Raw genomic sequence first — 15,480 nt, 5'->3', positions numbered from 1 at the left:
TGAGCCTTCACTATTGCAACATCCTCCCTTTCGGACTAATGCGAAGCATCCAAGGAATCTCAGAATTGTTTTTTTTTTTCTGTGTTTAATCCTGCAGAATATCCGAACATTCTACTTGTAGACAAATGAGCACATTTCTTTGAGAGTATGGGACTCCTTTCCGTTGTGCATGGAAGGCCATCCATGTATACACCATACTGTTAACTAGGTCAGAATCAAGAACATTCCCCCGCTTTCCTCCACAAACCCGGTTCTCCCCACGATGGACAACATACTTAGAGTGACTGACAACTTACGGCATCTGAGTTACTAGTGTTCCTGCATCCAACAGTAAAAAAACTAAACAAAAAGATGACTGAAGGAGTGGAGGATTTCTCAGGAGGGCCAGTTCCCCCTCTTGGATTAGCCTCCCCCACTAGCTCCACTGGTGATACCGGACAATTCCCAAAGGAGAAACCAGAGGAGACCGAGGCAGCTCGAGAGAACGGGGAGGAGGTTGCAGAGGTAACTGCAGAGGCAGGAGATGACAATGATAGTGGAGAGAATCCGGGAGCTTCAGGAGTTATGGCTTTGCCCGCCACCTGCTGTGTGTGCATCGAGATGGAACAGATAAACCATTGCTTGCACTCTGAGAAAATCTGCATTCTGCCCATCCTGGCCTGCCTGCTTAGTTTAGCTCTGTGCACGGCTGGACTCAAATGGGTCTTTGCCGACAAGATCTTTGAGTATGATCCTCCCACTCATTTAGATCCAAAAAGAATAGGGCAGGATCCTATGATCATATCAGCTGACCCCACACTGGGACTAATTCCTTATTCGTCAACGGTCTCCCTGACCACCACTGCCGCCATAACCTCAGCGCATCCTGAGGTTTTAATGAAGGACAAGTCGACGCGAGGTTCGTACGTGCCTCCGAGAGGGACCCAACCCGAACAATCGCTCACCGTTAAATCCACTGCGGAACTTCCCATCATCCCAGAGCAGACCACCCTCCCTTTAACAACGCTAGAAGTAAACGACATCTTCACCCCAACTATCTGTAAGTACTTCAAAAGAAAAGATCTTTTTTCATTCCTTTGAGATAAAAGTACCACACCCTCATGGCAGATAAAAATAGTAGAGCAGAAGTGCACTAACTCTTTATCTGCATTCTAAAATGCGATTTTTACCACTACACACACAAAAAAAGGCTGTTTTGTTCCAAATGCATAATCTGTTCTATGGGTTGCTGCGGGAAGTATAGGATGTCATAGGCCTTTGCCTTGGAGTAGACACGTTGTGACTTGCAGAGAGCATCATGGAGGTGCATGACTAAGCCTCTGAAATGTTGCTCTACTTGAGGTGTGTGCAAGTCAAAGTGACGACACCATTCGACTGGTTGAATGGAAATCGCATTGTGTACCCCCACCTCTTGCCTTAATTAATAATAGTAATAATACCTTTAATTTCTCAGCGCCTTTCAAAACTATCAAGGTCACTTTACAGTCACAGGATCAGTTTTTCTGTAGGTGAGTAGCGGCAGCGACACGCGCTAGTGTTCACTCAATGCGGAAGTAACTCAAATAGACAGAAAGCTAGCTAATAAATAGCTAGCTAGATAGCCAGCCAGATAGTTATATAGCTAATTGATAGCTATAGCTAGCTAGATAGCTAGCTCCTTAGCTACATGGCTAAAAAAAACCTTTTTTTTTTTTTTTACACTTTGACTTTGGCTCACAGGAATGAATGGAGCTTTGTACCGCTTTGCACTTCTGCGTTTGTGAGGCAGCATACGATATTACCGTCATATGAAAAAGTGAAAATCAATAATGCATGACACAAACTGAAACACAAGGCTGTGGGTACAGGGAGACTTCCTGTTCACCGCCGGTGCTTCTTTTCAAGGTCAGAGCTGGTTGGAAGCTAATTGATGTCCCTAGCATCCCTTTACCGCAGGGGGAAAAAACACACGCACAATACGCTAATGCTGTCGGCAATGGAACAAAATTTATTGCATTGGAGGCTAATCTCAAAATGGCGACAAGCGATGGCAGCTCACAGTTGTTTGATTTGGATCGCACTAAATGATGACAGATTGATAACGTTACCAAATATAAAATTAAATCTGCAATTTTATCAAGGCAAAGTTTCACCCTTAAAATGTCCAGGATAAAAGTATAATAAATAATAAAAGATAAAATAAAAATAATAAATAAAATTATTATTATTATTGTCATCATTTGCTAGCTATTTGCTATCTATTAGCTATCTGGCTTCCTCGCTAGCTATCTAGATCGCTATCTATTAGCTATGTATCTGGCTAGCTATCGAGCTAGGTATCTCCTCATTCATCTAGAACTGCTTCATGTCACAAAGAGGGTACAGAAAGTGATGAATGAATGACTATGTTGTCATATTCTTTATTTATTTCTGTATTTATTTTATTTTATTTTATATTACTTCCGGGTTGAGTGAACGCTGGCGCATGTGGCTGCCGCTGCTCACCTGCAGAAAAAATATCCTGTGACTGTAAAGTGTCCTTAAGAGTTTTGAAATGAAATGTATTCATACACATATTCAAACACAGAGCAAATAATTGAACAATACCATATATTTTTGCACTCTAATGCACTTCATAGTATTGTATGAGGGGCACTCAATGAATGGTCTATTTTTAAACCATTTTCAGATATAGGGTGCATATTCGGGGTGACCTAAAAAGATGCGTACCCATGAAAATTTCAATTGCGGCTTTGATTAACAAGCTATTTATTTCAAATTACAACCACACATTATTCAGTTTATGGAAGACGATTCACCAGAGTTTCAGCTTTTTCTCTAAATTTGTAGTCAATTTATGGCTTTCCCAAGATGTGTTCCAAATGTCCACCATTTTGTTCCAAGCAAACCTGTACTCGTCTGACAAAGTTGTCAATAGCTTTTACACACTCCTCTTTCGGGAGAAATGTGTTGTGGTTTCTTGGACTTGGTCAGAACATAGGCTGCAGCATTCCGAATGAACAACATCTGCTTGATTGTCTTTTGATCGAGTCCATTCAGAAAAGCATTGCAATAAGCAAATCTACTGGAGATAAAAGCATGGATAAAGGCTCCTGATCTGGAGTATATCATTTTTTCATGTTTTTCAGGCTGTTTTAGAGATTGTTAAGTCTTTTTTTTTTGCATTTACTAACAGCAGCTCTCTTCTTGTTAGCCAAGAACGAATACCGATGTTCCATTTTGTCAGGAAAAAGGAGATTTCGGTTGATTATTTTTTTATTTGATTTGAACAGCAGCAGCTCCCAAACCTTCTCAAAGTTTCGATTAGATTAGATGATCTTTTATTTGACTCACAGTGGATAAATTTACATCTTACAGCAGCAAAAATCAAATACAGGAGCTGCTGTAAAGCCAGCCACTCTTGCGACGCCATCTTGAAACCAAAAACAAAAAAGGAACCCAAAACAAATAATGTGACACAACACAAAAGACACAGTCATTCAATCCTAAACACTTTCTGAAGCCTCTTTGCTGTACAAAGCAGTTATAGATAACCTCCTTTTCATCAGTGGATCAGGGATGTCATGGTGCAATGTGCCCGTCCGCTACAAGATAAGTTTTGAAAGCAAACACGAAGCTGTAGCATCCATTGACGAAAAGAGCTTGTCTCACATCTCTTGTACCATGTAAATCCACTTCAATTCCAAGCCGCGACAGTTCAATATACGCATCGGCGCTCTGCACTGACTCTCCTTTTTTCTCATCGTGTCCAACAGCACTAACCTTTCCGCTAAATAAAGCAGGGCTGTAAAAATGCTGCCCACAACAGGCGCAAAAAAGTCCCAGAGCTGTCCAGTCAAATGGCACTGACATTCCTCCTAATCAAAAACAGTGCTGGCATATTAATGCTGCCGAGAAGGTGCAACCGATCAGCAGATTCCTCCTTGATGAATGTCGTGGCCAAAAAGGCTAAAAAAACAATATGCAAAATCCACACGACGCACAACAAGACAAAGTGACAAAAGAAAACACAAAGACAACACAAAAACAACAACAAAAAAGCAAGTCGTGCACCATCTTGGTCATCTTCGTTTAAGTTGTTTAAAGTTTAAATTGACTTTGCAAAATGCATGTGTTAGTGCAGTTACAACTTGATGTTCATGTATTAAATCATGAACAGGAATGGGATAGACATAAAATTATGATTATAGCCTGCCAAAATGTGTGCTTGGTTATCTGTTAATCTTTTGGATCATCTCTTTGGCTCACTGAAAACTGACTTGGCACGCAAGTTGGAAAAGAGCACTGAAGTCAGAGAATTTAAAATGTTGTCGTTGTACATCACAAGACTGAATATGAAATATATTTATTCTTGTGTACTGTGGAGGCTATCCGCTTTCTTCAGATTTTAAAAACGTGGTTTTTACCGCTCAGAAAACCCAATCACTTTATGTAGAACACATCCATTTTCGGTCCTCTCAAAATAATTAAAATATTCATGCTGAATTTTTCATATTACCTCAGTAAATTCATGGGTTCATGCTCAGGTTGATGTCGCGAACAGGAAAAAAAAACGACGTAAAAATAGAAGCCCATATTCAACTCATTTACTGAAAGGACAAACGACGTCTCCGGACAAGTTGTGTCCATAATTTGTAAAATGGCTTCAAATGACTTCTACTGAGCGTATTTTACAAAGATTCCACCGCATATAGCTATATTTTACGTTGTAAGACTCGCGCTGAATATTCAGGAAGTCTTGTTTTTGAGTTGGTGGCGAGTCCGGATGTGACGTCACTAAAGGACCGTCCGTCCTTGACCGTAAAAAAGACGCATTGTAGCGGTCCTTCCATCATGTCAATATATTTTGCTGTACTTGTTTGGTCTGGGGACCTCGTGTTGCACCCAAAAGCCACCAGACGGCCAGAAGAGGGCGTCCAAGCACCATATAAGGAATTTATCAGCCTGTGTAAACGGAGGTGGCCACAGGATGTCGCCATTTTGTGCCTCTTTTTTTGGGTGAGAGATTTTAATAATAATAATAATACATTTTATTTCAAGCGCCTTTCAAAACACCCAAGGACACTTTACAATAAAACAAAGCACATAACAATAAAACCATAAGTAAAATGATACATAATAAAACAGCAGATAGAACTAGACATTGAAAGCAATTTTAAACAAGTGGGTTTTGAGGTGAGCCTTGAAAATAGGGAGGGAGTCAATATTACGGATGTTGGGTGGAAGAGAATTCCAGAGTTTGGGAGCAGAGCGGCTGAAAGCTCTGCATCCCATCGTGGTGAGATGGGCAGAGGGCACATAGAGGTGAAGGGAGGATGAAGATCTGAGGGACCGAGACGGAACAGAGATTTGAAGCAGGTCAGAAAGACAGGGAGGGGCAAGGTTATGGATGGCTTTGAATGTAAACAGAAGTATTTTGAATTCGATACGATGTTTAACAGATAGCCAGTGGAGTTGCACTGTACCTTCCGTGTTTCCCCCAATGTTGCCTCAAAATGGCACAAATAAATTATTTAATCGATTGCAAATATGTATTCTTTCCTCTTCAGAACTATTTGAATCATATTCATAACTGGATGTGTAACAAGAAAGAATATTCTCCGAATCTGAAGCCATTGTTTTGATTCACAAGCAATGCAAGACGTCTTGGCGTGACGTCACAAACTGGGGGCGGGACTTTCTGAAAATGCCCAATTCGCAGCTCATTTTTTTGCAGATTTTAGACGCTAAGTCATTTTTATTGGTGTTTTGCATTTGACTAAAAATATCATACTGCGTGTTTTGGGTATTTTAGATGCTATAAAACGTTTTTCTGGTGTCAGTTAAAAAACAAAAAGGTGACGTCGGTTGTTCTTTAAGTCAAAATGAAAAAGAAAAGACTCAGAAATGTACCAAACTAAAAGTCCCGTGTTTTCCACACTATAAGGTGCTTCAGCGTAGACAAAGCCCACCTTCATTGACTAGCCTATTTTAAAACTCTATTTATTAATAGGCCGCACTGCGTTAGAAGGTGCATTAAATCGAAACTGCAATAGTGGCTGCAGTTGGACTATGCATCCGCTAGATTGAGCTACGTTCAAAGGAATACAATAAAATATAATACAGCTTCATCAATATGCAAGAGGGAGCAGAGCTGCACCAGCTGTAACAAAGTACAGAAATCAGAATATTGATCCATTTGTCCCTCCTTCGTAATAAAGCATGAAGTCCACAAAAATACATGTTTTATTCTTCTTCTTCTCAATGTCCTCCATCTAACCCGGTTTTGTGCATCCTCTTCTCCCACACCAGCTACCTTCATGTCCTCCTTGACCACATCCATAAACCTCCTCTTCGGTCTTCCTCTCGGTCTTCTGCCTGGCAGTTCAAGGCATCCTTCTCCCGATATAGTCACTCTCTCTCATCTGGACATGTCCAAACCATCTCAGTCTGGCCTCTTTGTCTTTCTCTCCAAAGCCTCTAATATGAGTTGTCCCTCTAAAGTCCTCATTCCTGATCCTATCCAACCTGGTCATTCCCAAAGAAAACCTCAACATCTTCTGCTCTGCTACCTCCAGCTCTGCTTCCTGTCTTTTCTTCAGTGGCACGGTCTCCAGTCCTAACATCATGGCTGGCCTCACCACTGTTTTATACACTTTTCCTTTCATCCTAGCTGAAACCCTTCTATCACACATCACACCTGACATTTTTCTCCAGCCGCTCCAGCCTGCCTGGACACGCTTCTTCACCTCTTTTCCACACTCTCCATTGCTCTGGACAGTTGACCCCAAGTACTTAAAATCCTCCACCTTCTTTATCTCTTCTCCCTGTAGCATCACGCTTGCACTTGGATCCCTCTCATTCACACACATATATTCTGTCTTGCTGTCTCCACATTGCTAGTTTCTCCGCCACATGTTCCCCGTTCTCGCTACAGATACCTTAGCATAAATACAAATGATTTCCAATGTGCTGTAACAGCTCTAACATCATTCCCATTATCCACTAAATTTGAATCCTGAAAAGCAGTTACTTGTCACTACCGTCCACAGACTTATTCAGTCGTTTCTTAAAAAACGAGTATGTTTGTCTTCTGCCCGTTTTTAATGTCTTAGAGTTTTACTCTTGTCCTGACGCTCCATATTGCAAAAATGCGTCATGTTCAATGTAAATACTGCAATGCACCATGGGTAAATGAATATTCTATTACAGTTTCTCTTTCGACAGTTTCCGGCGAATCACAGAAAAACCTGAGATATCCTCTACCTGACTTTAAAATGCACCGAAACAAATGCAAGGTGATTATGACAAGATATCAATAAGGCAAGAAGGAAGATGATGAAATTGAAAACATGTGAAGGAAAATGAACAGTTTTCAATTTGTTGTGTAAATATGTTTGTTTCTTTAGCTATTTTAATCGAAATATGTCTGATTTTGCGCAGATCATGTAGCAATATGCGCTAATGGTAATAGGCTTGGGCCGATGCTGGCACAGTGGAGTTACAAAGTTGCGCCAGTGGCTGTCAAAATGCGTAAATGGCGCAAAGGCATGGCCCAGATGCATCCTTGAGGATTTATTTACAAATATTTATCACTTAATCAATCAAAATATACTTGGTACTTGGTGACAACTAAGGAGTTAGAATGTTCAGGTCTCTGTGGAATAAATTACAGAATACAAGTAATAAGTTGTCCCCAAGCTATCACTCAGGTAGTCATCTGCGGACACTGCAAGAAAAGTTGCCATAAGTAGAGGAACAGAATAATTTTATGTCATGGTTTCCCACCATGAGGCTACCTGAGTTTGCATGTTCTCCCCGGGCCTGCGTGGGCTTTCTCTGGGTCTTCCGGTTTCATCCCACATTCCAAAAACAGGCAGATTGAACACTCCAAATTGTCCCTAGGTGTGAGTGTGAGAGGGACTGTTGTATGTCTTTGTATGCCCTGTGATTGGCTGGCAACCAATTCAGGGTGTCCCCCGACTAGTGCCCGAAGACGGCTGGGATAGGCTCCCCCCCTCCCCGCGACCCAAATGAGAATAAGCGGTACGGTAAATGGATGGATGGATGAATGGATAGATGGTTTCCCACCACTACAGGGCCTGACTTGACCATTGAAGAATATTCCATCTCCTTCAAAAGTGAATTATTTTTATAGATCAGTATGCAAACAAAGCAGCATACTATTACTTTTGCCTGAATGAACGTAAACAGAGAGCCCTATATGACTCCGGCTTAATCTGGTTACTTCTGTCAGCACTCACAACACATTTTCAAGGCTCACCTCAAAACCCACTTGTTTAAAATTGCTTTCAATGTATAGTTCTATCTACTATTTTATTATGTATCATTTTACTTATGGTTTTATTGTTATGTGCTTTGTTTTATTGTTCTTATTGTAAAGTGTCCTTGGGTGTTTTGAAAGGCGCTTGAAATAAAATGTATTATTATTATTATTATAGGTAAACACGAGTGAGCCTGTTCAGTCAGCACTTACACTATCCTTCCAACACAACCGCCATAATTTGATGATATATGCTTTGGATCATGACCGGTTAAAATGAATTGATATCACTCCCTGTAGGAACAATAGCAGACATTAAAAAGAGCAACAAGTACCTTGGCAAAATGTTTTTTTTTTTCCTCTTTATCAAAGGCATCACCATATTTACTGAATGAATTTATGTATGATGTCCCACAAGGCTCCTTCTGTGTGGTGCTGTATGTGTTTTAGCACTAAAGTCAAATATCCAAGTATGGTAATCATGACCAGTTTTCCGCTTGGATTTTACTTCAGATTTGTCAGTCGAGTCACAGTCAAATGTGGTCGTAGGAGTTCACAACTGTCCATGTGTCACCACTTTGGAATCTGTTGTCTTCCTCTTCTCATCATGTACCACAACCACCTTTGCAAGAATGAACTTGTCTCGGGCATTTCTTGGGAAACGAGCACCGTCAACATTATTATCTGTAACACTAACATCGACAATGCCTTGAATTCACTTGTTTAGCGTGAATTCCCACATGGCGAAACCAAGAGTTATGCAGGTGACGATGTGGCATTTAAAAGATTACGCTTTTTGGTATGATGACTAAACATGTCTGCTTTAACTGCCATGTTTATGGCTCAACGTGGAGTTTCATTCAATGTTTCACTTCCTTCTAATATATTGCTGGGGTAAGATAGAAACTTCATCAAGGAATACCTTCTAGTTAAAAAATAACAACTTATGTGGCGAATAATGCAGTGGTGCCTCTACTGACAAAATTAATTGGTTCTGAAAGAATTTTCTGAACTAGAAAATTTTATACAAAGAGAATTATACTATTGCACAATGAATGACTGTTGTGCATCATGTAAAAAATAAAGAAGACAATTTTCAAATGGACATTTAACTGTATACTTAAACTGATAAAACGATAGTGAGACCAGCCATGATGTTCGGACTGGAGACAGTGCCACTGAAGAAAAGACAGGAGGCAGAGCTGAAGGTAGCAAAGATGAAGATGTTGAGGTTTTATTTGTGAGTGACCAGGTTGGATAGGATCAGGAATGAGTATATCAGAGGGACAACTCATATTAGAGCCTTTGGAGAGAAAGTCAGAGAGGCCAGACTGAGATGGTTTGGACATGTCCAGAGGAGAGAGAATGAATATCGGAAGAAGGATGCTGACCGAAAGGAAGACCTAAGAGGAGGTTTATGGATATTGTCAAAGAGGACATGAAGGTAGCTGGTGTGATAAAAGAGGATGCACAAAACCGGGTTAGATAGAGGACACTGATTCACATGTGAAGCTGCAGCTGTTGTGGATGCTGCTGTGTTACTTCCGGGTAGAGTGAACACTGGCGCGAATGGCTGCCGCTGCTCATCCGCACAAAAAAAAATCCAGTGACTGTAAAGTATCCTTGAGAGTTTTGAAAGGCGCTTAGAAATTAAATGTATTATACAAAGGGTTGTGTCGGGAAGGGCATCCGACGTAAAAGCTTGGCCAATAGAAACAAGCAGATCAAACCTCTAAAGATGGAGGACACTGATTTGCTGTGGCGACCCCTTGAAGGGAAAAGCCGAAAGGAAAAGAAGAAGATTATTATTATTATTGTATAAATGCGGATTGTATTGTATTGTATTGTAAAATAATAATAATAATAATAATAATAATACATTACATTTTAAGCGCCTTTCAAAGCTCTCAAGGACACTTTACAGTCACAGGCAAGCATAGGTACTATAATCAATACAATGTAATCACAAATACAATGCAATAAATAAAATACATTATAAATACAAACAAGAGAGAGAGAGCTACACAGAAAATGCAATTTTGAATATTGTATTGTATTGTATTGTATTGTATTTCTCAAAACAGCATTTTTTTGAGTTGTCAGTATTTTAAGAGCTACTATGTACCCCAAACATCCCCCACCTTCCAATGGTTCTATCAACCAGAGCCACGCCCTGATAGTGCAACTGTGGACATTCCTCTTGCATTGCCTCTGTCTGCCACACACTCTTTTACATTCTCAACAAAGCTGTGGAACAACAACGCTACATTTCCTTTGCTGCTTAAACTCCAGCATCTGATGCTTAAAATTCCCTTTGGGGTTAATAAAGTTGACGTTCGAATTGATTAACACATCACCATATACGTACTTAGCTAATGAAAGGCTTCTTTTTTTTAAACACTTTTAAACACTAAACACATCAGAGCCTTGTATAACAGATGTAAGTGATTGATGAATTTGGCGCAGCAGATAACCAGAAAGGGCTGAGAATTACAGAAAGGAAAATCCACCTAACGGTATGTAAGCGAGACAAATTATTTCCAACACTGCTTTAATATTTCCTACCCAACAGCAACAATATTTCACAGTAATTTTGCATTCCTTTTAGGGTGTTCAGAACAAACACAGTGACCGCACTCTGTATTGATCACCATAAGTGAATTACGTGTAGCACATTGGATGGTTGGGCACCAAATAACATTGACACTCTGAAGCGTTGATATGGCAACCCGGTGGTCGACTTGTTAGCGCATCATACGCACTCTCGAGGACTTGCTCCCTGCACGAATCGAGAAAAGAGCACAGAAAATCATACTGGACAAATTCCTTGTGTGTTCTACATACTTAGCCAATACAGATGATTCTGATTTGCTATCTATTAGCTATCTACCTAGCTAGCTATATATTTGCTATCTGTTGGCTATCTAACTAGCTATTAGTTATCTATTAGCTAGCGAGCTAACTTTCTATCTATTTGAGTTATTCCGGGTTGAGTGAACGCTGGCTTGTGTTGCTATCTATTAGCTATCTACCTGGCTTGCTATATATTTGCTATCTATTAGCTATCTATCTAGCTAGCTATTAGCTAGCGAGCTAGCTTTCTATCTATTTGAATTCCTTTCGGGTTGAGTGAACGCTGGCGCGTGTGGCTGCCACTGCTCACCCACAGAAAAATTCATCCTGTGGCTGTAAAGTGTCCTTGAGAGTTTTGAAAGGCGCTTAGAAATTAAATGTATTATACAGAGGGTTGTGTCAGGAAGGGCATCCGACGTAAAAGCTTGGCCAAAACAAACATGCGGATCAAACCTCTAAAGATGGAGGACACTGATTTGCTGTGATTATTATTATTATGATATAAATTCGGATTGATTGTATTGTATTGTATTAAAAAAGAAATTTATTATTATTATTATTATTATTATTATTATTATTATTAGCATCGACCTAATTGCGCAGCCTTTAAGTGTAGAGTTTGCATGTTCTCCTCGTGGCTGCGTGGGTTTTCTCTGGGTTGACCTGCTGTCAAAGCCATCAATAAAAAATCTTGGACAAGGCCTTGTTTAAAGGCCAGGATTCTCCAGCATACAATAGGATGGAAAGAATTGCTGAATTATAGATGTGCATGATATTTTAATGCAGAATAAAAAATTCATGAAGACAATAATTTTTGTTATAATCATTCACCAAAGTCCACTCATGACTTTTACGAGTTCTCACATGACATGAATGGAAGGCAGTGCATGTCCGGATTCATTCTATTTTGTGGGTGTCTTCTGCAGCTTCCACCAGCACCAGCGTTACAGCCAAGACCTCCAGTCATGTGACGCGCTGTAGTGACAGCCAAAAGAACTACTGTGTCAATGGAGGGGAGTGCTTTACCCTTGAAATCATGCCTGGCAGCACGAAGTTTTTGTGCAGGTAAGGACTTGTTGACATTTTTTGTGTATGTGTTTTTGTGTTTTACTGTGTTCTCTCTGTCAAACTACTCTGGAAAAGATTCACATCACTCAACTGATGTTGAGCCTTAGAGGCCAAGAAGAAAACTGTACAGGGCATATACATGTAGCAGCCACTAAATTAATGCCACAGTAATTTCATAGTTTTAGCCTTGTATATCTTTAAGAAGATGGATCTTCCTTTGCAAAAGTAGCAATTCAACAATATAGCTGACAAAGATAATTAAAATTTACTTCACGGGGGCCTGGAAAAGGGGAGAATTTACATGTAGCTTGCTGAGTAGTAATTTATTAGTTTAGCGTTGGTAAAACTATGGCCTGAAAAATACACCACTGAGGGTACAAATTTCACTTGCATAGGAACATTTTCAATACACAGTTACGTCCGTGTTTGGTGTAATTAGATAGGAAATGTGCATATCACTGCTGGAAAATAGACATACCGTACATCGGACAACAAAGAGGACATACAGAAAATCATTGCCAAAATGCGGAGCAAACATTTGAGCCTATCCCAGCAGTCTTCGAGCAGAATGCCAGCCAATCACAGGGCATATAAAGAACCATCCATGTTCACACTCACATCTAAGGACAATTTGGAGTGTTCAATCAGTCTGCCGTGCATGTTTTTGGAATGTGGAATGAAACCGGAATACCCAAAGAAAACCCACGCAGGTCCGGGTAGAACATGCAAACTCCACACGGGGAAGCCAGAGTAAAGATGTGCTAACCACTCAGTTACCAAGCCACTATGTAATGAATTTATCCAGCCATCAATTTTCCGTACCGCTTATTCCTCATTAGGGTCGCGGGAAGTGCTGGAGCCTATCCCAACCTTCTTCAGGCACCAGGCAGGGGACACCCTGAATTGGTTGCCAGCCAATCGCAGGGCACACAGAGACAAACAACCATCCACACTCACGCCTAGGGACAATTTGGAGTGTTCAATCAGCCTGACTCCTTAGACACATCTCTTGTAAGATCTTACAACAGACTTCTTAGACCACATAGGCTTAGTTATGCTGATGAGGTGATACCAGAGCAAATGGGGCATACCCCATAACCATTCACTAACGAGTGTCTCTTCATGCAAACATTTAAAGTTACAAAACAGCTCAACATGAAAATATTTCCGCTTTTTACAAGTGAAATTTCATGATACGAAAGATATAAACACAGTCTAGGGCGCTACTCATAGCAGCAACTTTCCCGAATGCAACATTCTTCTCACTGCTCTGCCTTGGTTGACCATCAATCTGGCATCCTATTGGCTAAGAGAGACCGCTACCGTCTGTGTCTATGTTTATACGCCCCTTGGGCCATGAGACCTTCCGATAGCTTTACGTAATGTGATCAATGACAAAGTCTTCACCACTCAGGCGATCGCTCACCATTCTGTTGTTTGCCTTGGACATTTTCAAAGAATCGTTAAAATCTGACAAAAGCAAATGTCATTGGATCAATTCTTGACAAAACAGAAAAAAAATCACTTCTGAAAAAGAACATAAACCAAAGATGGCAAAAAATGAAGAGGATGCAGTAAAATTAAATGACCTATTTTTTGTGTTTTATTCTTCTTACATTATGCATGTTGGGAGAGAGATTCTGACTTTCTCTTCCTTCGTGTCTGTTAATTTTGGCGGATGAGGAGGTTTGTTATGCAAATATAGGCTGGAGATGATGAACAGTACTTTTGGGGGTTTTGTTTTTCTTTTCTGCAGATTATTACAATACAAATCGATTCAGGCTACATAGTCCATTTCTCTGAAACAAAGAAATCAACATGACAACTGACCTGGTGTTGCTTGAAAAAGTTGGTTGGCAGTGGTGAGGTGAGCGCAAACCACCACTTCCCACCATTGTCTTCGGTCTAAGCCCTGGTATAATGTCTGCAACATAGACTTGAGATAAGAGTTACTCTACTGATGTTAAAATGTCCCCTGAAGGGATCCTAAAAGTGGTGGGGGTGATGGGGCCACTGAAGGTGATTGTAATCACAGTTAGCACTCAACCGCATACTCTCGTCTTGTTTGAACAGATGCAACACAAACGGGAGCTAAAAAAAATTACAGTAAGGAATAAATTCCTTAGCATGTACAACTCTCATTTATTGTGCCATAACGTAATATTAACATGTATTTGTTACATATTTTGATGCATTTGTAGGCTTTAGAAAAGAAAATCTGGCTGACTTTTGGGTAACGGGGCGGCTTAGAAGAGATTCGGGCAGCGGTGCTCACACTTTTTCAGCATGGGAACTACTTTTGAAAAGTCAAAATAATCTACCTATTATATTTATTGAGAAATATATTGAGGATTATTGCAATTTATGTTGATATATAACCGTATACGTTGCACAACACAACATAATTATGTACATTCTTTGCCATTACCTGAGTTCACTCTGATAACTGGCAGACGAGACAAATGCACTTTGAAAATGTTCTACTCCCATTTCTTATGAAGTTGATACTTTTTTTCATCTTACTTGGTCCATCTTCCCCATTCATTTTTATATCCTATCTTACGTTTAAGAGATAATCACTTGTGAAGCTTGTTAACTTTGCAACGCTCAGGGGCGTTCTTTGAACACGCATAGTGTACCTAATAATGAGATATCATCTGACTGGTTGTCCGGTGTATCAATCAAGTGAAGGAATGGCTGATAGGCTGCCGTCTAGTTTTTTATCAAAACAACGTAACTTTATTTGTATAGTGCCAGTTCATGACAAGGTCACATCACCTTGTCGCGATCGATGTATTGAGCACGCCTGGATTAGGGTAAGGGTGTCAAACTCATTTTTTGCCACGGGCAACATTGTAGTTACAGTTTCCATAAGGAGGCCGTTATGAATTTGGAGAAGCCATTAGAATGTTTGATCCCCTCCATGTATTACATACAGAGCGCACAACTAATTAATGAATAACTAATTTTCAAATTTGAAGTAAAACATAATGACTGTTATTGTGGTTTACATGGGACAATTTTACATTTTTTGTTCGGACTTTAGCAAACAGCATGGAAGCTTGATTTGCTTTCACGGGCCAAATAAAATGATGTTGCGGGCCAGATTTGTCCCCCAAGCCTTGACTTTGACTCCTGTGGATCAGGGCATTTACATGGAAAACATGTCTCTGTCACAATCTGGTTGGTGACTAATGGGTGGCGCTGTCGGCCCTGCCTGCACCTGCACAGGTATTGGTTCCAATCAGTGGCAGTTAAAAGGACTCCCTGAAGAACCATTCTGTGTCGGGTCATTG

General features: G+C 40.3%; 1 protein-coding gene across 1 annotated transcript in view; it reads left to right on the top strand.

Moving 5' to 3' along the window:
* Window positions 1-15,480, top strand: part of nrg1 (neuregulin 1) — a 32,076-nt gene that overhangs the window by 352 nt on the left and 16,244 nt on the right. Inside the window, 2 exon segments of the mRNA XM_089020872.1 lie at window positions 98-1,039; window positions 12,043-12,181. Coding sequence (XP_088876998.1) covers window positions 352-1,039; window positions 12,043-12,181 — 827 coding nt within the window. The 5' untranslated portion in view covers window positions 98-351.

This window comes from Hippocampus bargibanti, linkage group LG18, assembly GCF_051943395.1.
Source record: "Hippocampus bargibanti isolate YZ-2025 linkage group LG18, ASM5194339v1, whole genome shotgun sequence".
NCBI lineage: Eukaryota > Metazoa > Chordata > Actinopteri > Syngnathiformes > Syngnathidae > Hippocampus > Hippocampus bargibanti.
The sequence above is the reverse complement of the archived record's forward strand: the minus strand, read 5'-3'. Positions and strand labels throughout refer to the sequence as shown.